Source organism: Anabas testudineus, chromosome 17 (assembly GCF_900324465.2).
Source record: "Anabas testudineus chromosome 17, fAnaTes1.2, whole genome shotgun sequence".
Lineage (NCBI taxonomy): Eukaryota > Metazoa > Chordata > Actinopteri > Anabantiformes > Anabantidae > Anabas > Anabas testudineus.
Window position 1 is genome coordinate 11,011,088 of NC_046626.1, and position 12,686 is coordinate 11,023,773.

General features: G+C 41.2%; 3 protein-coding genes across 4 annotated transcripts; 2 read left to right on the top strand and 1 right to left on the bottom strand.

Annotated features, from left to right (window-relative positions):
• The first annotated feature begins 3,432 nt into the window (after window positions 1-3,432).
• parla (presenilin associated, rhomboid-like a) lies at window positions 3,433-6,831 on the top strand. Its single transcript, XM_026373861.1, has 10 exons — window positions 3,433-3,538; window positions 4,078-4,261; window positions 4,389-4,493; window positions 4,594-4,726; window positions 4,849-4,944; window positions 5,053-5,202; window positions 5,469-5,539; window positions 5,625-5,726; window positions 5,897-5,994; window positions 6,188-6,831. The coding sequence occupies exons 1-10, from the start codon at window positions 3,459-3,461 to the stop codon at window positions 6,327-6,329; spliced, it is 1,161 nt and encodes a 386-aa protein (XP_026229646.1). The 5' UTR covers window positions 3,433-3,458; the 3' UTR covers window positions 6,330-6,831.
• Window positions 6,832-6,885: 54 nt separating this feature from the next.
• Window positions 6,886-9,547, bottom strand: extl2 (exostosin-like glycosyltransferase 2). Of its 2 annotated transcripts, none has more exons than XM_026373866.2 (5): window positions 9,299-9,547; window positions 8,366-8,802; window positions 8,208-8,278; window positions 7,960-8,072; window positions 6,886-7,829 (listed from the first exon to the last, which is right to left on the bottom strand). In XM_026373866.2, exons 1-5 carry the CDS (start codon window positions 9,301-9,303, stop codon window positions 7,424-7,426), a joined length of 1,032 nt encoding a protein of 343 aa, XP_026229651.1. In that variant the 5' UTR covers window positions 9,304-9,547; the 3' UTR covers window positions 6,886-7,423. The 2 variants fall into 2 exon arrangements, with proteins under 2 accessions (XP_026229651.1, XP_026229650.1); XM_026373865.2 differs by having other exon boundaries at window positions 6,887-7,829; window positions 7,960-8,075; window positions 9,299-9,540.
• A 76-nt stretch (window positions 9,548-9,623) lies between these two features.
• On the top strand, window positions 9,624-12,578 carry zgc:110366 (aldo/keto reductase). Its single transcript, XM_026373867.1, has 8 exons — window positions 9,624-9,769; window positions 9,879-9,966; window positions 10,266-10,514; window positions 10,602-10,703; window positions 10,785-10,876; window positions 11,202-11,384; window positions 11,491-11,550; window positions 12,295-12,578. Exons 2-8 carry the CDS (start codon window positions 9,891-9,893, stop codon window positions 12,388-12,390), a joined length of 858 nt encoding a protein of 285 aa, XP_026229652.1. The 5' UTR covers window positions 9,624-9,769; window positions 9,879-9,890; the 3' UTR covers window positions 12,391-12,578.
• The last annotated feature ends 108 nt before the right edge of the window (window positions 12,579-12,686 follow it).

Consider the following 12,686-nt stretch of genomic DNA (forward strand, 5'->3'; position numbering starts at 1 on the left):
GCTTCTTCTGTTGGGACAGCCGGACAGTGACAGCAGAGAGGTAAGTTGGTTGTCTCAAGTAAAAGCTTAAACTGCAAAATGTGCTCCTTATGGGACTCCCCCCCACCACCACCACCACCACCATCAACACCCCCCGCCCCGAAGCGCGTGGGAGATGCAGAGCTCTATAATGAGCTCCTGTTTATACCGCTTGCTGTATACAAGTTTGTGAGTAAGGTGGACGGAAGGCTCAGGTAAAGGGAGAGGGAGGGGCTGTGTGTGTGTGTGTGTGTTGCAGGGGTGAGCGGATGCAGGATGTGCATTCTGCCTTGATGATGCAGAAGTACAGTTGTTTCCGTCAGGAGCTGTTCTTTCCCTGTTTTGCTGAAACAGTGGAGCAAAACAGGAGAGGTGGTGATTTCCCTTCAAACTGGCAGCGAGGCCTCACAGTTCATACTGATGACTGAGCTCTGTAGTTTTTATTCTTTTAGTTTTGTGCTGTTAGTTCTGTGGCTCATATATTTTTCCATTCAGCAAAGCCCAAACTGTAAGTATCAGAGATTATATGAATGAATGTGTGGATGAATGAATGTAGTTGAAGCATCATGCACTCCCAGCTCACATGGACATGTAGGACACCAGCTGTTTATATGAACTGTACACTCATGTTAGATTTCCAAACCTTCATCATGTCGATAGCAAAACACTTTATTTTGATTCATCTCTTATTATTCTTGTCTATTTTTACATACAGTAAGTATCTAGAGATGAGGTATTTCCACCTCCAGCCACCTTCTGACCACATATTGTACCGTGTTGCTTTACTGATGGCAAAGGCAGATGATGTTTTGCTGAGAGACATCAATATTTGATGAATGAATCACAGATCAATAGTTGTGTCCTGAACATCTCCTCATTGTGCCTGTTTTTGATAATACTGCGGTAGAATTGAGACACTGGTGTATGATATTAAAGATGAGCCGGCTGTTGCAGTGGATTGGGTTTTTGCACAAAAAAATAACAACAACAAAAAAAAAAAACACTTGTGGAACTTGCCGGTGTTGTGTAATCAAATCATGTCATTGTGAACTACCAGAGCAGATATGTACACACCAATATAGTGTGTGTATATAAGAGAGTGTTATTCAAGTGCCTCTTGAATAACACTGTTTTTTTTTTTTTTCTAATTCAAACAACTTTTCATAAACATATTTTCTGGAGTTAGAGGTTGGTGCTGCCATGCTGTGCATGGGGTGAAAAACCACAGTTTACAGTTAATCTGAAATCCCACTCAGTGCCCACTTCACATGGCGTGATTGTGTAAATGAGCTGCAGAGTGCTGAATCCCACAGTCACTGACTAATCTCAACATCGATGCAGAAAAAAAAAAAACGAAACAAAACAAAGAAAACAAGTGACAGTGTCATATTATCTAACGGGCTCATTGATCACAGTCTTAGAAAGCTCTCAGTCAGCACTCTGTTAGGACGCTATGATAACAGCTAGAGTTTCCTCTGCTGGTATAAAAAGACTGTGCTGCTGGTATAAGATGTTTCTAGCCTTTGAGCTGTAATAGAAGCCTCAAGGCCAAATGACGTTCAGCTTCATGCATCTGCCTGTGGATTTGAATGTGAATAGGGGCTATTATTCACTCTGCAGTGAGATGAATGGTTGTCCTACTTGAATGACGAGCTATTCTGATTTCAGACCTCACACTTCCTGTCACATGACTGTGGCCCTGCGTGGCCCTGTTGCCGACACAGGCGAAAAACCTGGCTGGCGTCTGTTCACAGCAAATCGATGAGAGGACCTGAAAGCGGACACCCCTGCTGGGGGGGAAAAAAACTGCACTGCATCGATCAGGAAGGAACTTGAACTTCTCTTTGGAGGGAGATGAATGTGCATGAAGCGCTGCTCCATTGTTGCGTAGCAGGGCTGCAGCACTGTGCAACTCTTAACCAAAACTGAAACCACAAACAGTTTTACCTGAGCTAACTTCTTCGGCTACTCAAATATTTATGATTCTCACCCTTTTTGTCATCTGACTTCACTCTTTCTGTTCTTCTCTGTAGCCCCACCACCTCCGTCCGTCCTGTTCCTCTGCTCACTCCTATCACTGTCGTCCCCTCTCTGCTCACTTCATCCCTCATCCTCCTCTTCCACCTCGCCTGCATCTCCCTGTCCTCCCCTGCCCCAGACCTGCACCCACAGGATATCATCTAACTTGGCAGTGCGTCCTTGGATCCATACAGTGGCAAAGACATATTGCTGTCCTTTCCGTGTATACTGTATCTTTGCCCTGCAACCCCGCTCATATACCCCCAGTTTCTGTATGACTTGTTCTTTTTTTCACAGAGGTGAAATTGCATTGTAGTGTCCCTAAGGGGTGCATTGTCTGCTTCAGTTAAGATTAATTACCTGTTTTGTACAACTTCTTTTATTTGTTCAGCTCTATTAAAACATTTCTCGTTCCACAGCTAAAGGGGCTCAGCAAATCAAGTGCAGGTATTGCATTGGAGGAGAGACCTAGTTACACTGCAGACACTGCAGTGCAGCCTTGCACAGTAAATTCTACTTTCTTCACCTATTTCTGGCAAGCTAGTGAGAAGTTTGTGAAACTTGTCTAGATGCCAATTACACACCTAGCGACATCAATACTGCTCAGCTAGTGTCGGAGGCGTCCGCTTCATTCGCACTTATTTCATTAAAAAATGTGGAGTAATGAGAATAAGAGTTGTGAATTATATTTTATACTGTGTGTACAGTGACAGCCTGAAACTGAAGGCCTTGAGCACATTGTACAAATTGATCATAATTTATAGATATTAATCTAATATGTTGATCTGTACAGTGACTGATGTTGAATAAATGTAATGAAAGGAAAAGTACATTTCACTAGTAATAGTAGTAATAACGTAGCTACATTCAGTTACTTGGTTTCTTTCCACCTTCATATATCTGTGATTTTACAGTCTCGACCTCCTGTTTTTTTTCCAATTGTGTACTTAAATGCACCACTAGAGGGAAGTGAAGTGCTGCCTGCTTGGTGCATTCAAGTACTCAAGAAATCAGTGTTAGTATTCTTCTTCTTCTTTTACACATTATTATTATTATTATTATTATTAATAATAATTATTATTAAGTACATTTCAGGTCATATAGTTGTTTTTGTTGTTATTATTATTATTATTATTTAAGTACATTTCAGATCATGTAGTTATTAATTCAACTTGAATTTGTTTCATTATGCTTTGAGTGGACTACTTTTTTTAGTCAAGTAATTTCACTTTTGATTTGATCATGGAGTTTGTGTACTTGTGCACTGTGTCCCGACAATAAATAAAATAAAAAGGCCCTCTCTGTGTTACACCAAGAGCCGTGGGGCGGCAGTCATGTGTCGGATCTTTGGAGGAGACCTTGAATGCAGCATGAGCTCCAGTCAGCCTGGGACGGTTTTGTGTCAGGAGGTTGGTGCAAACATGGCGTGGAGAGGCTGTGCGAGGAAATGGCCCCAAACAGAGCTCCTCAACTCACAACACACTAGTTTGCAAAGCTCCAGGTGAGCAAATGTCAAGCGGTTTAGTCGCAGTGTGTGTCCACGTAAGGATTTCATCGATAGTGTGTTTGTGCGTTTGTCTCTCGACCAGGATCATTTAACCCTTTCCAGTGTGCACAGCACCGAAAACTGTGTTTTGTTTATTTACAGTGAAACATTTTCAACAATTATTCATGCTATTTAATTATGCTATATTATTGCCCTTTATTTACCACGTTGAACGTGTAGTTTACTAAAGAAAGCCCTGTTGTTATTCACCTAGAAAACTATCTTCTATGTTTTGTTTGTTGTGATAATAAATGCATTTATAGTCTAAGTCACAAAAACAAAAACAACAAAATTATAATATATACTTAGTATATAGTTGGTGGTGACAACAATACCATAACCCAACAATAAAAAATAAATATGAAAAATAAGAATACTTGACAGATTCACTGCAGTGGAACTGCTGTTGTATGGTTTTGCTTCACAGTGCTCATGTGTTTCATCTGTAAATCAGGTTTTAATACGTCCTCCTGTATATGCACATATTTTAAAAGACTCAGCTTCTACAATCAGCAGAGGTGTGGTTTCCGCCGAGAAGCCAAAAGGCCGGACACAAAGAAAGGCACGGCCAGTGAAGAGACAAAGGCATCACCTTCTGAAGTTGTCACTCCACGACCTCCGCCTCCCCCCAGAGTGTCCAGGCCGACGCTTTTCAAACCGCTAATGTTCACAGTAGGGGTATGTACTCCCATTTCTCTCCTTCTGCAGTGATTTACTTTGTGTTTGAACTGTTGTGAGAACATACAGTTATGGGTTAATGCTGTTTGCGACAGTATGGTGGTGCTGGACATTGACGTCATGTCAGTTTACAGGCTGCTCCTTTGGTGCGGCGGCCATTCTGCAATATGAGACCCTGAAGTCAAGAGTTCAGACTGGAAAAGATGCAGAGGAGTCAAAAAAGTTCACACAGGTGAGGTTTGAACTGTACAAACTGCTGTCTCTCTCCTCCACTGCTGGTAACCTGAGTAATCAGCCCACAGTGATTCATCATCGCATTCACATGTTACCAGGGGTCCCAGGACATGGCACACTGGCACGACTGGTGGAACAAGCTGTCAGGCTTCCAGAGACAACTCATCCTCCTGATGTCCATAGTGGATGACTTCTGGAGCAGCCTCACAGAGGGACAGAGGACTGTCACAGGTAGCTTACGTAGGAATCACAGAATCATTTCTGTTCCTGTGTGTCCTCCCATTTTAATGACAAGCAGCAACATCTCTTGATGTCAGGACCTGGTCTTAATTAATAATACCTAATAATTGCAGGTATTATTGCAGTAAATACTGCAGTCTTGTGTTGCTGGCGGATCCCCTCGATGCAAAGAAGCATGATTAAGTACTTCACCTCGAACCCAGCCTCCAGTGAGTATGCCTCTTCTAGCTGGGACATTCATTTTCTTGCAGCTTGATCTGTGTGTGTTTGTTCAAAGTCCATTTTTAATGTTTCTATCCATTTTTTTCCACCACTAGAAACACGGTGTCTTCCAATGGTCCTGTCCTCCTTCAGCCATTATTCCATCATCCACATGGTGGCCAACATGTACGTCCTGTGGACATTCTCATCTGGAATCGTCTCTCTCTTAGGGAAGGAACAATTTCTTGCACTTTACATGTCTGCTGGTGAGTCAAATAAAATAGAGCTGCAGTCTGATTAAATGTAATCAAATCTAAATCCAGGATTCAGTCGTTCTGAGTTCATGCCTCTTGAATAAATCCACTTCAATTTGTAGTATTTGCTGTAGAGGTAAATAAGTAAACAAATGCCCTAAAAGAGATTTGTCAGTATTTGACTAACCAGAACAGTAACTGGGAAAATAGGTGATATGAAAATACATTTTTTGGTGTAAGAAAAAGAATCATCTCCTTCTCACTGTGATTATTTTCAGGCGTGATCTCCACTATGGTTAGCTACGTGTGTAAAACAGCCAGCGGGCGTCTCTATCCCTCACTGGGAGCAGTAAGACAATTGCTAAAATCTTGAAACAGCTTAACAGTGAATAATTCCAATAATCCCACTCGTTTGACTTTGGTTTGATCTATAGTCAGGTGCTGTCATGGCTGTCCTGGCTTCAGTCTGCACAACGGTACCAGAGGCCAAATTAGGCATACTCTTCCTCCCCATGGTCACTTTCACAGCAGGACATGTAAGTGAAGCACTGCATGTTTGTCTTTGTGCCTGTGTGGGCTAGAGATGGAAATCTGGACCCAAACAAAATCCTATGTATGAATAACTGTGTAAGCATGTGGGTCTGAATGTAGAGTGGAGAGATGATCATTGATGATTTATTGGTTCTTGTGATTGGTTTGTCTTTAGGCTCTAAAAGCACTTGTCGCCATAGACACAGCAGGGCTTATACTAGGATGGCGGCTATTTGACCATGCAGCTCACCTCGGTGGAGCTCTCTTTGGAGTGTGAGTATCCCGGTGTTCAGTCATTTCACACCAATCCAAGTGTTTTTGTTTAGTTTTTATTTGGTTTTTAACTTTTGCAAATGAGGATACATTGCTGCTAAGCTTTCCGTAGTACTGTGTTTTCTTTTTACATGTTTATACACTTCACTGCCATTACCACTGGAAAACTGTCTCCATGTATGTTTCCCTGCAGATGGTATGTGTCCTATGGTTACAAACTGATTTGGAGGAAGAGGGAGCCCCTTGTGAAACTGTGGCATACCATGCGTTCACCAGGAACTGGTGAATCCAAGCCAGGGGGTAGTGGGGGTGATGGAGGACCCAGACGACAGTAAAACTCCGACCAAACTCTGCATTCTAGCACAAGAGCTGTTTCAGTGAAACATGATGGTGGCAGTATCGTGATTTGCACCTGCGCTGTTGTCTCCTTTTTTATGGAGCTGTGTATTCTGGACTGTTTTAAGGTGTTCATTCATAGACTGAAGCTCAGCAGTAAGTGGATCGTACAGCAAGTGAATCCCATTAAACACATAGGTATTTCTGTCAAAAATTGTAAAAGAATAAATGTAATGTTTACTAATTAAAGAGTCAAAGTCCTGATCTTAGTTCTGTAAAAGTGTTGGACAGGCAGTTTGTGCAAGGACGTAACATCTCTGACTTTAAGCTGTTCTGTGAATAGCAATGGTCTAAAGTCGCTTCAAGTCAATGTGCAGGGCTGATAAACCGTTACCTGAATAGCTGACAGTAAACAGTCAGTCAATATGAGTTAGTTTAGAAACCGTTTGACACGTATGTGGTCCCTCTATATAGTATGTGCACACATCAAATAAAGGGATTGTCTATGCATTGTACTGTATAGATTATAGATTAAAATACTTTATTTATTTACTGATTTACATTTTGGTGGGTATTTTTTCAGGCTAAAACTTGATCTAACATTTATATAAAATTTGTACACACAAATTTAAAAACATATAAGCTGATTCCGAAAAAATAAAATATTTCAAACAATTAGAAATGTAAAACCAAAGCCATCAGTTCTGTAAATCACAGTTACGCACAAGGCATATTGCAAAAGTAGACCAACAGCCTAACTGCACTAGAACCACCTGAAAGAGCTGTACATGCTGAAGTAAAGGCAGCTTTGGCAACAATACAGATTGTCTTATAAAATGTAGATAAATCGAAAGTCTTTCTTTCTATCAACCTGCTGATAAATAGTGCAACTGCTCAGTAACCTGAAATGTAAAAAAGCAAACATCTAATGTCACTACTGACATTCACACTACTGTAATCACAACTTGAAAATATTAATGATAAATATTTGTACTGCACTCAGTGATGTAATATCTGAAAAGACAGGTGATGACTTAAGTGTTACTCGAATCTGCCTTTGTCACTGTGAACTCCAAAAAAATGGGTCACGTCCTCAACCTCGGCTCTTGTGGTTGGCATAGCTCGGGAAGCCAAATTGGGAGACCATCATGTTTGAGAAGGTGAGTGGCATAAAGCCATAGATCTGTGTCAGCTTGTTCAAACAGTAGGACCTCTGTAGAAGGTGTTCAGGACGATGCCACATACCTTGGTACCCGCTGCTGGCCTCCTTTTCCAGGTTACGTAGATCCACAGGTTTGACGAAGACCCCAGATGGTTTGCTAAAGCTGCCTATAGACTTTACGTGTTTCCTCAAATACAGTGAAACAACAAAGTTCAAGGCAATGTCATCACAATTCTGGGTTTCGTCCACCAGTGCATGTACTGCCGGAGGTTGGTTCTGGAAGAGCTGCAGGTAGCGGCGGTGGAAGAAGGCAGCGCCAATTAAGACCATGGAGTATCTGCAAAGAGTGGATTGGTTAGCAAACAGAAAATGGCCTGAGACATGAGACATAACATAGTGGTACATTATATGATGCAGTGTAGCAGCAGTTTTACAATAGTATTAAAAAAATTAAAAGAACAACTTACTTGTCACCTCCTCCTGTTTCTGGATCTTGCAGTTCGAAACTGCCATAACTGTATACTCCTCCGGGAGCTGAGACATGTTTTCGAGGCACAAACCCAACAATCTGATCAGGGAATTGCTGTGGAACCAAAGGTTAAACGTGTGTGTGGTGCCAACATAATGAAGATGCTTTTTTTTTTTTTTTTTTTTTTTACATAATTTTAAATCAAAACCATAATGTAATTTAGATCCACTTGTTGAAGCTTATTACCTTCAAGACAGAGAAGGCAAAACTGATGTCAGGAACGCTGATCAGGGTGTCATCATCCAGCATTAACACAGCTAAAGATCAGAAAGAAAAACATCAAACTCTATTAAACATGTGTTGGAATAGACAAAACATATAGGTCTACCTTTTAATGTACTGACCATCAGTAATGTCGGGGAATAGTTGTAGTCTGTTGCGCATTAGATTGCTCTTCTGCTCCTTGAACACCACAGGAACTGGATGAGGCCCCAAAGAGTTCCATAACTTTTGCGGGGCAGGTTCCCCAATGTTGTTCCACACTATGAGAATCTGCTGAAGATGAGGCACCGCCTGGTAATGGTTTAGGAGTTTGAGCAGAATATCTGTGCGGTTGTATGTTTGGATGATGATGGTAAACTTCTGGTCCCTCTCTGCCGGGTCGACCTGTGCAGGATTCTCCCTTTGTGGTGATGTCCGACGCAGCACCCCTAGGACATCAACACCTCCTCGGTCCTCTGCAGGAGGCAGCAGAGCTGTCAGGGCTGCACCCACTAGAAGGACGCACAGGATGGGCCAAACCAAGCAGGTTCGCCGGAGCCCCATGCAGCAACGGAGGACCCTGTAAATAATACACATTACAATGTCTTTCAGGCACGATTTTTAAATGTTAAGCCTGCCTTGAATACCATTACTTCAGTAACTATGAACACATGATGAACACATGAGATGAGACTCCACTGTACTACTGCAGATGCAATGGTTGTTGTTGTGGGAACATTTTCTGTGGCTTCATGACGACTACACCTCTTTGTGAGGCTTTAAACATAGTTTAAAGTAAATTAAATGACCATAGTGTACATAGAAAGTTAACAATACGGTGAAATTAGATGTTTTGAAGTGTTGGACCAGAGAGAGACCAAACATTCATGAGTAAAATCCCTGGATACAAATTCGCTCTGTTCTTAGTTTACTAACTCTCTTATTGCTACTGAAACCATTATTTTACGTTTAGCAGACAGCAAACTTCGCACATTATTATTTCATTATATATATATATATATATATACACTATAAAGCAGTACTTTAGGGTTAAAACACTCCCTCTTTAAACTCACCTCATCTTGTTCCAAACAAATCATTGACTTTACGCGGCCGCCATATTGGCTGTCTCCAACCAGAGATCCTAAAAGCAAAGAGCGCCGACGAGCTAACATTTCCCGTGACGTCGTGGGACCGTGTGAATCCAGGTCGCAGCTCATTAAGTAACTGCCGCGTTGTTTTGTTAGAAAGTCTTTCAAATAGCATTATACTCGAAATTGATAGGGTCGCACTATTTACAGTGTTGTTCCTTCGTTTTCATTAATTTAATAACTTTTGCGAACGGAGGCCATCTTTGTTGGGCTGAATGATCGGATTGGCCAGAAGGCTCGATCGTCGTGTGATTTGATTTTCCTTTAGCGGCCACTCTCCACCTTCTCCAGAGATGCTCTGCTAGTACTTTTGGATCCTAAAGAGCGTAAAAAGCGCTCGGATTAAAAACCCTGAACGGTAAAAGTCCTTCCAGCTCACTGCAGAGCTCGGCTCAGGTACGTGCCTTAAAGTTAGTGGTACTTTAATTGTTTCTCTTGCTTGTTTGCATTACGTGTTTGTGAAGCACTGCAGAACCATAATAACTACTGTTCCCGTGTGATCCAGGTTTCTCAGGACATGTCTTTGGCTCCAGTGCTGAGGTGGACTTCAGTCCCTCTGTCCAATGGGCTGCACATTCCTATACTTGGATTAGGTGCGTTTTAATTTGCTCAATCCTGGATTTATTAATATGAATATTTCAAAATGCTTTCTTAACCTCAGTCTGTTGTTTGCATGATGTCCACATCAAACTATCTTTAAATAAGCTTGAGAGTTTATGTACAGTTTCTTATTTTTATTGAAAACACACACATTTAATTCTGTCTTTTTCTCCTAATTGTACATTTTGCCGAAACAAAAGTAGTAAAATCTGCTATTGTTAGTAGGTTCCTCACTTTCCTTCTTAACTTTAAATTCAGTCAAACATGTGACTACATTTCCTCTTTATGGCAGGCACATCACATTCTGGTGGATACTGTCACGACACCATCGTGCATGCACTCACCAAGTGTGGCGTCCGTCACATAGACACAGCAAAGCGCTACGGCTGTGAGGAAAAACTGGGTGAAGCAATCAGAGAGAGTGGGATACCAAGAAGTGATCTATGGCTCACCAATAAACTGTGGCCAGCGGATTATGGACACACAGCTGCAAAGAAGGCCTGCCTTGATTCCTGCTCACTCATGGGGGTGGAATATTTTGGTATGGAGTGTCATTAATGCTGAATTTAAAACGGCAACATAAATTGTAGGCTTCTTGTCTCACAAAATCCTATCTGCTTACTGTCAGACCTGTACCTGATGCACTGGCCAGACCCGTTGCAGCCTGGTTGCTCTAACAGGAAGATGAGAGCTGAGACCTGGAGAGCTTTGGAAGAACTTTATAAAGAAGGTACAGAAAGGCAAAAAGGGACAATGTGATATAGTCACAGAGGTTTGGGGTACGTCATAGAGCAAAACTCTGTCTTTTCAGGGGTGTGCCGTGCTATTGGAGTGAGCAACTTCATGGTGCACCACCTGGAGCAGTTACTGGAAGACTGCAGTGTGGTGCCACATGTTAACCAGGTAAGTTTTTCAATTTAGCTGCAAATAAAAAAAAAAAAAAATTTAATGAATTGAATTTTGTGATGTGTGTTTTCTTAAAGTACGGTTATTTAATCTTCTGTAAGATTATTTTTCTTGTCCCCACATCAATGATAGTTCAGTCCCTGAAATTTGCAATTTGCACAGTATGAATAAAATCAGAAATGTTGATAATTAGGGACATATGTTGTGATATATGTAATTATTGTACTCCTGGGTTGTTTCACAACATTCGTCTTTGGTGTTAGTTTGATAAACGTGCATACAGCTGTCTGTAAAGGCCCCATGTTGTGATTTGACCCATCAGGTGGAGTACCATCCTTTTCAGCAACCTAAACAGCTTATAGATTACTGCCGTCAGAAGGGGATTGTGTTTGAAGGGTACAGTCCACTGGCCAAAGGTCAAGTCCTCAACAACCCCACAGTTCTCCAGATAGCAGAAAAGTACAGACGCACGCCTTCTCAGATCTGCATCCGCTGGAGTGTTCAGGTTATCACATTGTTCAGATATTTCCTGCACAGAGCTCAAGCAGCCTGTGACCTACGTTTCTATTAATACCATTTAACCACAATGTTGTTTTCTTATCTTTCCTCAGAATGGAGTTGTCACAATACCAAAGTCCACCAAAAAGAACAGGATCCAAGAAAACTGTCAAGTGAGTGAAATGTTGTCTCAGCCTTCGAAAATTAAGAAATGCTAAGTAATATTCATAATAGCGAGCTGTACTATATCACATAATGCATTTAAAGGTGATGGCAATAAAGGAAAAGTACCAACTGGGCCCAAAAGACTTTTTAAGTAACTAAACACAATACTGTATCACACCTGAAATTTGACAGACCAGAAATGGAAGGTTTAAACACGTGGTCTCTCAAACCCTGTTGCTGTGTCTTCAGAAGCTGTGGGTTAAATTGCAGAGGCACAAAAGTCTAAATGTGTCTGCAGAAAGCACCCTAATGTCCTTTTCTGGTTTCAAATTTAAACCCGTTGTACACTTGCCTTAACTAAGGTTAATTATTTCACCAGCACCAGTGGGAGACGTGCTGTTTGACTTCAGTCATAGGAAAAAACATATATATTGTAACGTGTACTACAGTATTACTGTAAGACAATAAAGTTCACAGGTTGTCCAGTAGATTGCAAATACAGCTATGATTATAAAGTTACGCTTGTATTACGGCTGTGGTTCCTAAGTCCTGAAGTCTCCCTGCCCTCCCCTCTGCTAATTAGAACTGGATGGTACCAATCTAAGATGGTATCTTCCAGCTTCTGTTTGACTAAACATACCTGATCCAGGTAATAGGACAGGAGGGCCTGAGAACTGGGTTTAGGAACTTCTGTATAAAGGCTAATTTCATCCATTACCACTTCTTCCTCCTCTACTCTCTGTCACACCTAGGTGTTTGAATTCCAGCTGGAGGAGGCGGATATGTCTGCTCTAGGAGAATTGCATGATGGAAGACACGTTAGTTGGGATCCAACAAACGTGGAGTAGCCATTAGGTGTGTGTGTTCTGCGTTTATCTGTAACATTTGATTGTATCTTGATTGTAATAAGACTTCAAGATTTGTATTCTTAATTAATCACAGTCCTTTAAAAAGACATAATGCATGTCAGTATTTGAGCTGATTTATAAACAATTTCTCCAAGCTTAAAAAAAATTAAATCAGAATGTTCACTAAATGTGAAGTGTCAGTGTAAAAATTAGAGTTATTATAGTTTTCATCTTTTTATTTTATTCAGTATTGAATCATGGTTGGTGGTGTTTAGTTTTACTGACACTCAGTCCAA